The sequence below is a fragment of the Lampris incognitus genome, chromosome 9 (assembly GCF_029633865.1).
Source record: "Lampris incognitus isolate fLamInc1 chromosome 9, fLamInc1.hap2, whole genome shotgun sequence".
In the NCBI taxonomy this organism is placed as follows: domain Eukaryota; kingdom Metazoa; phylum Chordata; class Actinopteri; order Lampriformes; family Lampridae; genus Lampris; species Lampris incognitus.
Genome location: NC_079219.1, coordinates 42,002,740 through 42,016,591, shown reverse-complemented (window position 1 = coordinate 42,016,591; position 13,852 = coordinate 42,002,740). Strand labels below are relative to the sequence as shown.

Genomic DNA, 13,852 nt, shown 5'->3' with positions numbered 1-13,852 from the left:
TCTATTAAACCTTTAAACAGTGTACCATTCTTCTACTAGTACTACTACTACTGCTACTACTACTACTACTACTACTACTGCTTTTGGCTGCTCCCGTTAGGGGTCACTACAGCGGATCATCCATTTCCATTTCTTCCTGTCCTCTGCATCTTCCTCTGTCACCCCAGCCACCTGCATGTCCTCCCTCACCACATCCAAACACCTCCTCTTTGGCCTTCCTCTTTTCCTCTTCCCTGGCAGCTCCATATTCAGCATCCTTCTCCCAATATACCCAGCATCTCTCCTCCACACGTCCAAGCCATTTCAATCTTGCCTCTCTTGCTTTGTCTCCAAACCATCCAACCTGAGCTGTCACCTTCAATATACTCCTTCTTAATCCTGTCCTTCTTCATCACTCCCAATAAAAATCTTAACATCTTCAACTCTGCCACCTCCAGCTCCGCCTCCTGTCTTTTCATCAGTACCATTCAAATTGTAATATATTCAGATACATATTCCAAGTAATTGTCAAATACTTGTAATTCTATTTTGATTTTTCTCACAAGTATTTCAAATGTCTTCAAAGAGGAATATTAAGCTTAAATAGGGATGCGGAATGACATTTCAACAACTTATAATACACATAAGTCATAAAATGTATGTTGTTATAAAATGCAACCACCAATACTGCTCACGTAATGTTGATCAGGCACTGTCAAAGTATATTTGGTCATTAGCTAGGGAATTCTAACTTTAAAATAATAGTTACTTTTAAGTTCTCTGCAGTTAAATACATTTTTATAGCTGAAGTTTAATAATAACATAATAATAATACATTTTATTTGTGGGCACCTTCAGAGCACTCAAGGACACCTTAAAGAACACAGTTGAAAACAAAAACAAAAACAAGCAGCACTGTATCACACAGCACAAAATCAAAACAGAGCAGGGTAGACAATAAAAAAGTTAATACAACAGATAAGTAGTCTTAGTTTAGTTTAGTAGTTTAGTCTTAAATGTGCTTATCAAAGGTGGGTAGAAAAAATATCCTCTTGCAGAGTAGTTCTGGCAGGGCCTTCAGGGCATTCTATGCATGCTCTACTATTTTTGAGAGGTGTAATTTAAGTTAATGAAATGTTACAAATTAGTAATTATAATGTTATTGTTAAAATAATTTATAATAAGTTATTAAAATTGTTGATTTTTAAAATGTAGTTTGATTTCAGTTACTATCATAAACAGAAGTTACTAGTTACCCCAGATAGTGGGTTTATGGCCTAAATCCACTGTCTGAAGCTGGAACTTGATGTGCCTACCTCTGACTATGCTGCTTGAAAGAGCTATCTCCACCCCCAGGGCCTGCTCTGTCCTTGGTTGCAGGCTTTGTACATAGAAAGTGTACTTACTTATCATAAATATAGAGTGACAACAAAATTAACCAATCAAAAGTTGATTTGTGGTGATTGGGACATGCCGAGGGCCTGCTAGAAGGCCCGAGGTGATGTCATCATATCACCTAACAATCCGTGAAGACGTTTTGCCTCTCATCCAAGAGGCTTCCTCAGTTCGTGCCTTTCTGTTGGCATTAACTGAGGAAGCCTCTTGGATGAGAGGCAAAACGTCTTCACGGATATGTACCAAGTCCAGTTGCACTTGATTCAACTCCTTTGGATAACCATGACCTGCATGAATGAGAACATTCACAGACACAACCTAACAAGTGTAGCAATTTCTTCGAGCTGTACTTTTAGCATGCAGCTGTTGGGAACTGAGAGGAATGGCAGCTAGCAAAGAAAGTGACATTGTGGTTGATTTTTTTTGGATTCAATTTTCCAGGCAAAGTTTTCAAGATAAAGAAGAAATATCTGAAAGGGAGAGACTACGACCTAAGCTCGAACGGCTCAGGCAGGCAAGGGCTTCGTGAGGCAATTTACCGAAGCTAACTGTGACCACTCTGGCTGGCGAACAGCAAATGCCGAAAAAACTTAACAATTTTGCTGGCCGGGCTTGCTCTTCAACACAGACAGTGGTCCATGGAATACAACTGGTTTTGGCTGTCTGAACACATTAACCAAGACAGCCAACAAACACCGGAGCTCTGATCGACAGCTAATGGCTATGGTTCAGTTAGAGTCTTTTGGGGACACACGAGTCGACTTGTAGCTGGATGAGCAGTGCAGGAAAGAGACAAGCATGCACAATGAGAAGGTGAGGAAGACTCGAGAGATATCGAAGCGGCTCATTGACTGTGTGATATTTTTGGTACAGCAGGAATTGCCCTTTAGAGGACACAACGAAGGCACTGATCCGTTAAATCAAGGGAATTGCTTGGATCTACTTTCCTTGTCAGGATAACAAAGGATGGATTTTGTTTTCAAGTGGCTGATTAAAGTTCATCGAATCCATTTCAACAAAGGAATAATGTCCACCAAAGCCTGTCAGCCTAATTAAACCAACTCTATCCAACACTCGTCAACACAACTACCACATCATCTTCATCATCATTAACAGCATCAATGCGGCAATGTATAATGTATGCAGTATAAAATACCTAGAATTGAGCTTTGTTACCATGCAGTCATCGGTCAAACAGTTTTTTTTAAGTTATACATATGCTTTCAGTACACTGTCACAATAATTTGAAATCAATTGTCAAGCATCAAGGTGCTGTATGAGAATATTATCAGAACAAACACTATACAAAAGGTGTTCTGATGGTATAGAATCCCAAGACCACACATATGACCACATGTCAAATCTTTCATAGAACTTAGCAGCAAATCACTTTCTAGACAACAACATGCCATGGTGGGTTTTGCAGGAGCAAAGGTAACAGACGAGAAGAACAATTAGTGTAGCAGAAAAGTCCATGTCAGTCCTTTCCAGCAGGAAGAGGCCGTGCAGATGATTTTCATGTCATTCTTTTTCTCTCACATCTTGGGTGGTAATTTCCGATAAAACAGTTGAGGGGGGGACAAAATAATATTTGTGTTGGCCCTGGTAAGAAATGCGCCATCATCAATTCTTTGGCATGCAATCGCGCGCGTGCACGTGTGACTTGTAAGAGGAAGAGTTAATGACGGAGAAAAGAGTAACACAGATGGAATGAGGCATGACGATGATGGTGATCATTATTGAAAACTCAAACGGTGAAGTCCCAACCGAAGTGACCCGACTTCCTCTATTGACATAAAACACAGATCGTGAGCTGATATGTAATAGGCCAGTAGAAGTGTTTAGCGTAACCAAGCCTGCATTACATGTTGCCTTGTCCTTACCGATGGTAAATACAGTTATTAATGATGGATGCAATTGCCCACTTGGCGTATATATCGCTTCTCTGTTGGCGGACTTCAATTAATGTCTTTGTAGCCTCTGTGGCCAACTCTTAACAACATCACCTCAATGGAATGTGTAGACTCAACAGTCAGTGGTGCTCTCACATTAAGTTTAAACATTTTTGCACGTAAAAACTGTGTAAAGGAAATTATTGAGGCCTTACCTATAGTTCTGAAACTCTCAGACAAAGTTCTTCTTAACTTTTTCATTTTGCCGATTTTTTCTGCCGACTGAGAGCCTGGCATCAGGTCGCACATTTCGATGGAACTGCAGCAGAATTGATCTCCGGGGAGCTACAGAAAAGAATCGAGCCAGGATTCGATGGTCCTCTAGAATGTCGAAGGCGAGAAATGCAGCCTTCGGCTCTGTCAAATCGCTTTTAATTGTTTCATAAATAAAAATCTATAAACACCCAAGCGTTTGCTTAGAATGTAACTACATCTTTACAAAGAAATAAAGCCACGATTAAGTAAATAAGGAAGATAAAGAAAGATCGAGATAAGAAAAGAAACATGCGTCTGTAGTGCGTTTTTGTGCAGTCTCTCTGAGTAGATGTTTGGTTCTTTCCCTCTTTGTCACTCTCACTCCTTGTGGTACCGCATTCTGGATGTCATATTTGGGATTCTCTCGCTAGTATCCGATAGACGTTAAGAAGACACCAGACCCCGCCCACCTTTCAGGGATTGGTCGAGAGATGGAAGTGCCGGGCTCCATTCGTCTGTGAGAATGACAATCACATCAAGCACCGCCCCGACGTGCTGAGGAAAAATTGTTTTCCTGAGCACATTTTGCCTGCGAATCAGATTATGGTATGTGGATCTGCATGAGAATGATCCTCTACCCAACAGCCGGTCGCTGTATGTATAGCTCACTGCTTTCTCGCTATCATGTAGCCATAGTTTGACCCGATGATTATTATGTCCCATATTATAATGTCATTTTAATCGAGCTGGAACAATAGAGTTGACGGCTGAGATGGCACCAGTCGAGGTCCTCGTTTTTGCCAGATTGTCATTGTTAACGGCCGTGTGACGTTGACCTCCAATCAGCGCAATTGTGCAGTTGGAGCAGTCATCCCGGTGGCAGCAGCCTTGGTAACAGCAACACAAGAATAATACAGTGCAAACATGTCACACTGTAATGTCTACCTCAGTATCTTATCTACACGGTGATCAAAACACGGCAGTCAGACTCCAGCTGTGACCGACAATCACAACTGCTCAATCCACTCAGTCTCGGAACATCCGCGGAATGCAGAGGAGCACAACACCACTGAAATTATGTCAGATTACATCGCTTTGACCTAAGCACATCTTGAGGTAGACGTATCTCTTTAGATATCTTAAACCGGCCCCAAAGTGTAGTACAGTGGGTGTTAAGACACCTGTTAAGAGATTCAAAATCTGGAAGTCCCACCGCTGAAGATAAACTAAAATAAATGAACTCAAGAGGACAACTTTGACAATGTAGACTCAGGTGTACCGCATATGGTTTCAAAGAGTAGCCGAGGAAAACACTGAATTGGACTATTAAGCATCTTAACCTTCTTCTTAGCTTTTCATTACTTTAAAATACTTCAGATTAGAAGCTATTTTTTATTTTATTTTTATTTATTTATTTTTGCATCATAGTCCTCTACTGAACAATATATAGGTCAAAACCTAGTATATGTGTGGACCGTGTATGTTCAGTGTTCGTCGTTGTGGTCAGTTTGTTGCAGGGATAGTCAGTGGTAGTGTGTCTATAATGTGAATTCCTGGATATTACACGTTCATCTGCAATTCTCTGTTGTGGTCCCAGTAATATTTGTAATTAAAGTAATTATAACTATTCTAATTATCTGTTAACTCCCACTTATATTTCATGTCTCTATCTGCGGATGTCCCGTTTTCCTTAAGACGTGTTCACGCATACAGTCCGTTTGCTTTGTTCGGAATCAGGGACTAATTTGCTACAATGTTGCGCTCGCACCCTGGTTCGGTTTGTTTTTACACGGCAACATTTAAAAACGGACCAAAACAAACGCCACGCGCCAACAAACTGTTCCCTCATCGGTCAGAAATGTTCATCACTGTCTTCTGAAAAGAAAAACACGGGAACGACGAATCGAAATGGAGCAAACTCACAAGCTCATCTTGGCAGTTGTCTGGCTGATCTCCCAGCATTTAAACTGATGAATGTGATACTCGTATCACATTCAGTTTGACTGAGAATCTAGACTTCGTTTCTAAAATAATGTGTTGCTGCGTTACACAGGAACACGCCCTGGTCGGGACCAGGGGCGGAACATGCTCCCCCGGGCGGGTTTCGGCAGCTATATGCATTATTTTTCAGGCCATTTGAGATAATAGAATGCCTAAACATATGTACATCATTTAGGAAAAACATGATAGTTGCCCTGGGGGGGGGGGGGGCAATCCTGTAGAGCCTACATCCTATTTTGCATCTAATTGTTCTCCAACATCATGAAACCATAACACAACAAACACCTGCCACCTAAAGAAGAGCCAAAAAATGTCTGATGTTGCTATTTTTAGTTACATGAAATAGGTAGGCGGCACGGTGGTTAGCGCGGTCGTCCCACAGCAAGAAGGATCAGGGTTCGAGCCCCGGGGTAGTCCAACCTTGGTGGGTCATCCCGGGTCGTCCTCAGGTGTGGTGTTTGCATGTTCTCCCCGTGTATGCGTGGGTTTCCTCCAAGGGCTCCGGCTTCCTCCCACAGTCCAAAAACATGTAAGTCATAACAAGATCAGGCAGAAGTCTCCATGGACGATGATGTTCGCAGATGACATTGTGATCTGTAGCGAGAGTAGGGTGCAGGTGGAGGAGAGCCTGGAGAGGTGGAGGTATGCACTGGAGAGAATGAAAGTCAGTAGGAGCAAGACGGAATACCTATGCGTGAATGAGAAGGAGGACAGCGGAAGGGTGAGGATGCAAGGAGTGGAGGTGACGAAGCTGGATGAGTTTAAATACTTGGGGTCAACTAAGTAACGGGGAGTGCAGAAGAGAGGTGAAGAAGAGAGTGCAGGCAGGGTGGAGTGGGCGGAGAAGAGTGTAAGGAGTGATTTGTGACAGAAGGGTACCAGCAAGAGTTGAAGGGAAGGTTTACAAGATGGTTGTGAGACCAGCTATGTTATATGGTTTGGAGACAGTGGCACTGATGAAAAGACAGGAGGCGGAGCTGGAGGTGGCAGAGCTGAAGATGCTAAGATTTTCATTGGGAGTGACAAAGCAGGACAGAATTAGGAATGATTACATTAGAGGGACCGCTCAGGTTGGACGGTTTGGAGACAAAGCAAGAGAGGCCAGATTGAGACGGCTTGGACATGTGTGGAGGAGAGATGCTGGGTATATTGGGAGAAGGATGCTGAATAAGGGGAAAAGAGGAAGGCCAAAGAGGAGGTTTATGGATGTGGCGAGGGAGGACATGCAGGTGGCTGGTATGACAGAGGAAGATGGAGAAGACAGGAAGAAATGGAAACGGATGATCCTCTGTGGCGACCCCTAACGGGAGCAGCCGAAAGCAGTAGTAGTAGTAGTCCAAAGACATGTAAGTCGGGTGAATTGGCCATACTAAATTGTCCCTAAGTATGAATGTGTGTGTGTGTGTGTGTGTGGGGGGGGGGGGGGGCTGTAATGGCCTGGCGGCCTGTCCAGGGTGTCTCCCCGCCTGCCGCCCAATGACTGCTGGAATAGGCTGCAGCATCCCCGCGAGCCCGAGAGAAGGATAAGCGGTTCAGATAATGGATGGATGGATGGTTGAAATAGGTAGGGGAGGAATTTGGTGTAAACAGCATTACTAATGTTGAAACATAATGTAGCGAATTCAGGGGGCAGCCGGGAACCGCCGCAGCTGGGACGCGAACCGGGGTCTCTCGCACCGCGGGGGACAACGTTAACCAGTCGACTAAAGGGTCCGACCCGCTATCCAAGGGCTAGCGAATCTAGTCATCCGTGATCGTTACACTACCCCCCTCCTTCGGGAAGCGCGTCCCCGCACTTAAACATATGAGCTCCCTCACGCCTCTGGGCGCACGTGCTTCCGGTGGCCTCACGGTCTCACCATCCCACTTCTAACACCAATGTAGCCAATCAGGGGGCAGCCGGGAAGGCTAATCCGGGTCTCCCGCACCACTACGTTAACCATCTGACTAAAGGGTCCGACCCGTTAGCCAAGGGCTAGCGAGTCTATCCATCCGTGATCATTATGTTTGTTATACTATGATGGAGTATATAGTTTACAGGATGAATGTGTTTAGCTGACAACTGTGCTACGTTTGAGTCCATACCATAATAACCTGGGCTGTTCTAACTGCAAATCAAGGACCTCTAACACTGCCAATGCAGTCTTCAATACTCTGAATTGACTATTAGGCCAACAAAAGAACATTTACTCAAATTATATTAGATTTCTTTAGGGAATAGCATAGTAGGATAAACAACATGAACATACATTATTATTTTACAGTAATTTGTTTGATCTACTCCTGGTCACTCTTTTCCTCCGTCCTTGTCCACACAGACATGATCAGGGTTGGGAGGGTTATGTCATCAATGTATTCCATTACAATTACAAATTACCTGTTGAAAAATGTATTCAGTAACTTACTCTAAGTATCAAAATATTAAAGTCATGTAATCTGCTTACTTTCAGTTACTTTTGGATTATCTTAATGCCAAATATGACAAAAGACAAGAGAAAAGATATCAATAACATGACTTTTACTTCAGTGCATTTTGTAAAACAATATAACCTTAGAAAGGACAATAAGCATCAAAACATGGGACAGAAAGGCAAACAGACGAGGCTTTTTTAGTTTAATACATAGATTAAAGGCACCCACACCCACCTCCTCTTGCAGGCTACATGAATTAAGAGTATCCACAGTGTCAAAAAATCATAAAAGAAATGCAGGCGGTAGACCTATGGATTCCAAATTAAGGTATAGGCTATGCCTACACAGAGACACATTCGGGCAGCCCGTCAGTAGGGTTGCCATCACAAATTACAAATTTGCCTCAGTGGACTTTACAGCAATACAACATCCTGTCCTTAGACCTTCACATTGGATAAGGAACAACTCCCTTAAAACAAAAAAAAAAAAAAAAAAACCCATTTAACAGAAAAAAATGGGAGGAAACTTCAGGGAGAGCAGCAGAGGAGGGATCTCTCGCCCAAAACGGACAACGTGCAATGGGTGTTGTGTTTACACAATTTACACAATACAACACTGAAAGAGGATAACAGAGTTATAATGGAATAATAAAATATATGAAGGATACGATGAGGAGGATGTCAAGTAGTGTTCAAACGCCACCGGAACAGCCCAGGACCTGAGCCACACAACCAGTATCACCATGTAGACCTGACAGGAGAGCAGACTACACATGCACACAGGAGAGACAAGAAAAGACAGTTAAATAACTAACTAACTAAATAAATATAAGTATAAATATAAGAAAAAGAAAAAAAGAAAACATATAAAAAATACAAAATATAAAACAAGTAAAATAAATAATTAAAAACAATAAAAAACTAAATAAAAATGTCAACATTTTAAATAGATTTTAAATAAATTAAAAATAAAACAAAACAAAAGCAGTATCCAGGTGGCCACCACCTTTAGCTCAGAAAAACAGGGACACTTAACCCTACCCCATCTCGGCTCCAGCGACCACCTACCCAGGCCCCATAACCCCCACTTCAGTGGAAAAGGTTCCCCCCCCTTTTTTTTAAACAATTTCCCTGATTGTATGGAAGCACACACATGCAGTGTGGTATTAGCTCAGAATGTGCCAGGCTGGAAAGGTCCATGTAAAGGGAAATATACAGTAGGCTTGGCAACTGCCTGCAGTAAGCAGACCTGATCCCAGTAATACTATGTCTCTAGAAAACACACGTATATGTTTCAGTCAGGCGTGGATCTACGGGGTGGCAAGGGGTGGCAGCTGCCACCTCTGGGACACAGTCTTGCCACCCCTGTTGCCACCCTATTTATAAATCAGATATTATGTTTTTAAAGTATATTTTATGTACATGCATGGCGAAGGTCAATGAGACCCGCACCAAACTCATCTCAAACAGAAGTCGCCAATTTAGAATCCCCCTTCCCCTCACAGGCGCGGATCTACGGGGTGGCAGCTGCCCCCTCTGGGACACAGTCTTGCCACCCCTTTGCCACCCCAGGAAAAAATCTCTAGATCCGCCACTGGTTTCAGTTAAGCGCTTTATTGGCAAACAAAAATAACACACACCATAAATTCAACGAACATAATGTATACTTTTGTACAAACGTACTCTTTTTTCTTACAATTATATTATTTGATTTAAAAATAAATGTACAATTTTAGGACTTAGGCCATGTGCCCCTGGTACCCCGGGGAAACTAATGACCAGAGAATAGAGAAATACGGAGGTACCTCTCCGGTTGTCGGACTTCGGGCTGCCTGGAGAATACGGAACAAATGACACTCGGTGTCGGTTCAGCAAGGAACGCATGATGTCCCTCTAAAATACAGGACGATTCTGGATTTTAAGGGAAGGGTGGCAATATAAACTAGCATGGAACTATCTGTAATGGTCTGTGCCCTCTGGCTATGTTAACTTATAACATTAATAAAGCAAGGACGACTTCTCTCGTGCTGGGTGTTTATTCACCGACCGGATTCCCACTGACGTTGTTACGTACATCACGTGACTTTGTTGTGGCGCTACGGAAAGCCGTAAGGGACATTAGCAAATCAAATATTACTAGCAAATATTACATCTCCCTTTTTCTGAAAAGTGCTGCTTTCTCTGCAGAGATACAGACCACGTTGAGCACGTTTATAAGCGAATACAATCTTAATAAGAAAGAATATGAAAGTGGAACTCTTATATAACTGGACTGCAACAAAGTAGTGTAAAACATTTCCTTCACTGTCTAAATGTGACACCGTAATAACATTTCTTTTTTTTTTCATTTCATTACTGGTAACTGCAAACAGCAGGTAGGTACACAAGGTAAGTGAACGCTGTAAATATTTCTTTTCAAAACATAGCAGGTATAGTACAGGTTGGTGTAAAATTCTCTCTTTTTTAACATTCATAAGTCAAGGATTTGTCTTGGTTTGATCGTGCGACCTGACCTCGTGGTGTAACCAGGCTGTGTGTCTGGTTGTCGCTGATTGTTCGTGTCTGGAGGTTCAGCATGCTCTTGCTGATGGGCTTGTGTGTTGTTGTTAGCGCTGGTAACAGTCTGCTGTGAAGTGTGTGTGTGTGTAGTGTGAGTGTTCACTCTGCTTTGTCGCAGGTGTTGACGGTTGCGTTGGTAGATCTGACCTTCTTTGGTTTGGATGTGGTAGCTCCTGTCTGTGTTCGCTGGTCTTTCCACAGTTGCAGGTCTCCAGGATCCATCCTCCTGCCGGAAGCGGATTGGTGTGCCTGCTGGCAGGTGGGGCAGAGGTTTGGCTGTTCGGTTGTAGTATGCCTGCTGGCGCTGTTGACATACCTCTCTCCTTTTGTGAACATCCTCCTGACTGGCGATCTGTGGCTGCGGGTGTTTTGCTGTTGATGGGAGAATGGACCGCAGCCTCCGACTCATCAGTAGCTGTGCCGGTGATTTCAGGTTGTCCACCGGTGTGTTGCGATACTCCAGTAAGCTCATGTAGGGGTCTTTGTTCTCAGCTTTGGCTTTGTCCAGGATGCGTTTGGCCGTCTGGACAGTCTTTTCGGAGAGGCCGTTGCTCTGTGGGTAGTGGGGGCTTGTGGTGGTGTGTGAGAAACCCCATGTCTGTGAGAAGTTGCGGAACTCACCAGAGCTGTAGCACGGACCGTTGTCGCTGATGATAGTCTCGGGGATTCCGTGTCGAGCCATTGCTGCTTTCAGCTTCATGATGACGGAAGATGAGGTGCAGCTGTAAAGTCTCTCTAGCTCGAAGAATCTAGAGTAGTAGTCCACAGTGACTATGAAGTCCTGTGAGTTCCATGTGAATAGGTCTGTGCCTATCACTTGCCACGGCCGCTCGGGTATGGCGTGTGACATCATTGGTTCCTTTGCATTTGCGCTGCGCCGTTCTTGGCATATGCTGTAGTCTGCTACCGCATCCTCGATCTGTTTCCCCATGCCAGGCCAGAACAGTAAGTCTCTTGCTCGGCATTTGCTTTTTCCACGCCAAGGTGACTGGCATGGATGCGCTGTATCATGTCCTTGCGAAGCTTTTGGGGGACAATGATTCTCTCACCTTTGAACAGGATACCGTCCATTTCTGAGATTTCTGCTCTGTGGTTCCAGTATTCCTGGATGCTGGGCGGGCACTTTTTCTTTGTGTCTGGCCAGCCAGTGAGTGTGGCTCGTCTGAGTGCGGTGAGCTGTGGATCTTGCGCTGTTTCCTGCTTGATTTCTGTGAGTCTTGTGTCGCTCACAGGGATGTTGCTGAGGACTGTGTGCACTTGGGCCTCCATCCCTTCCTGTAGGTCACTGTCGTGGTGTTCTATTGACTTGCATGACAGTGTGTCGGCCACCGGTATGTCCTTACCGGGGCGGTGGATGATTTGGATGTCGTATTTTTGGAGCGCCAGGATCATCCGTTGCAGCCGGGGTGGTGTTGCTGCCAGTGGCTTTTTTAGTATTGCCTCCAGAGGCTTGTGGTCTGACTCCACAATCACTTTTCGTCCGTACATGTACTCGTGGAACCTCTTGCAGCCGAAGACCACAGCGTAGAGCTCCTTCTCTATCTGTGCGTAGTTTTCTTCAGTGCTGTTGAGTGCCTTGGACGCATAGGCAATTGGTTTGCCATCTTGGAGCATGACAGCCCCAAGGCCACTTTTGGATGCATCCACTTGGAGTCGCATCTCTTTCTGCGGGTCGAAATATGAGAGTACTGGACCTGGGTGCTGTGTAATGAGATTCTTCATCTCTTGGAACGCCTTGTCGTGGACTGCATCCCACACAAACTCACTGTCCTGTTTCAGAAGCTGTCTGAGGGGTGAGTTTATCTGTGAGAGGTGTGGAGCGAATCTGGCGAGGTAGTTGATCATGCCGAGGACTGTCTCCAGCTCTGCTTTGTTCTGTGGGGGTTGCATGTCCTTGACCGCCTTCACCTTGTGTGGGTCTGGTTTGATGCCTTCGTGTGAGAGCGTGTGGCCGAAGTAGCGTACCTCGGACACGCATATGTGACACTTGTCGGGGTTGAGCCTCACCCCTCGCTCCCTTGTGCGCTTCAGCATCGCTCTGAGACGCTGGTCATGTTCCTCTTTAGTCTTGCCGAACACTTGTATGTCGTCCACTATGGCCGTCACACCGTCCAATCCTTCATATGTTTCATCCACGCGTCTCTGGAACTCGTCTTGAGCGGACACGATTCCGAATGGCAGTCTGAGGAAACGATACCTGCCAAACACTGTGTTAAATGTCGTCAACATTGAGGATTCAGTGCTCAGTTTGATGGCCCAATAGCCTGACCGCGCGTCTAACACACTAAAGTACTCAGCTCCAGCGAGCTTTGTGGTGGCGTCCTCCAGCGTGGGGAGGGGGTAGTGAGGTCGTTGTATCACTTTGTTAAGAGCTCTGGGGTCTAAACACACTCTAAGTTTGCCTGTCTTTGGCTTCTCAACAATGACGAGTGCGTTCACCCATTCTGTGGGTTCTGTTACCTTACAGATTATGCCGCCTTTCTCCATGCTGTCAAGCTCGTCCCTCAGTTTGCTGCGTAGGGCGATGGGGATTCTGCGTGGCGGGCAGACGACCGGCGTTGCATCTGGTGTGACGCGGAAGGTGCACTCGCCTGGGAACTCTCCTATTCCCTGGAAAACATCTGCATACTCATCCATTATGCTCTGTGATGTGACATTGTTTTCCTCGCTCACAGCCATCACTATTTTTACCAAGTTTAGGTCACAGCATGTTTTCATTGCCATGACTGGTGGGGCGTTTGTGTCAGTGACGTAAAAGTCCAGCATCATTGCATTGTCTCTGTACTTACATTTGAGTTTGCATGTGCCTTTCACGCTCAGCGCGCCTCCTCCATATTCAGTGAGTCTGTGTATTGCTGGTTTCAGTGTCACATTTTTGAACAGCGCCTGGAACAGGTTGGTGGGAATAGTATTGGCCTGTGCCCCAGTGTCTAGTTTAAACTTTACCTTCTGTGGAGGTGTGCCAATTCCAACCTCTACGTAAGCCTGCTCGTTGCTTTTTCCGTTGTTCTCTATTGAGATGCAGTCTATGTACAGCTCTGTCTGTTCTCCCACAGCGGTGCTCTCCACTGTAATGTTGTCGAAGTACAGTTCTTCCTGCTCTCTGTCAGTGGTGTACTCTTCTGGGTTCTCTCCGACGGCATGTACTGTGCCGCGGTAGTACTTTGTCTGTCCCTGGGAGCTAGACTTGCATACTTTAGCAAAATGATTGAGCTTCTTGCATTTAATGCATTGTTTACCCTTAGCTGGGCAAGTGGCTTTAGCGCCGTGTAGCCCTCCACAATAGCTACACGCCCTAGCGGCGGTGCTAACGTTAACTTCCCTTTGTCTGAAGTTAGCGTTAGCTGCTTTGGGTGCGTT

The 13,852-nt window shown here is 44.8% G+C and overlaps 1 protein-coding gene across 1 annotated transcript in view; it reads right to left on the bottom strand.

The window, feature by feature from the left end:
- Positions 1-3,856, bottom strand: part of cdk14 (cyclin dependent kinase 14) — a 278,497-nt gene extending 274,641 nt beyond the window's left edge. The window contains exon 1 of the mRNA XM_056286990.1: positions 3,482-3,856. Within this exon, the coding sequence (XP_056142965.1) occupies positions 3,482-3,575 (94 nt within the window). The 5' untranslated portion in view covers positions 3,576-3,856. The remainder of the gene's footprint in view (positions 1-3,481) is intronic.
- Positions 3,857-13,852: the final 9,996 nt, after the last annotated feature.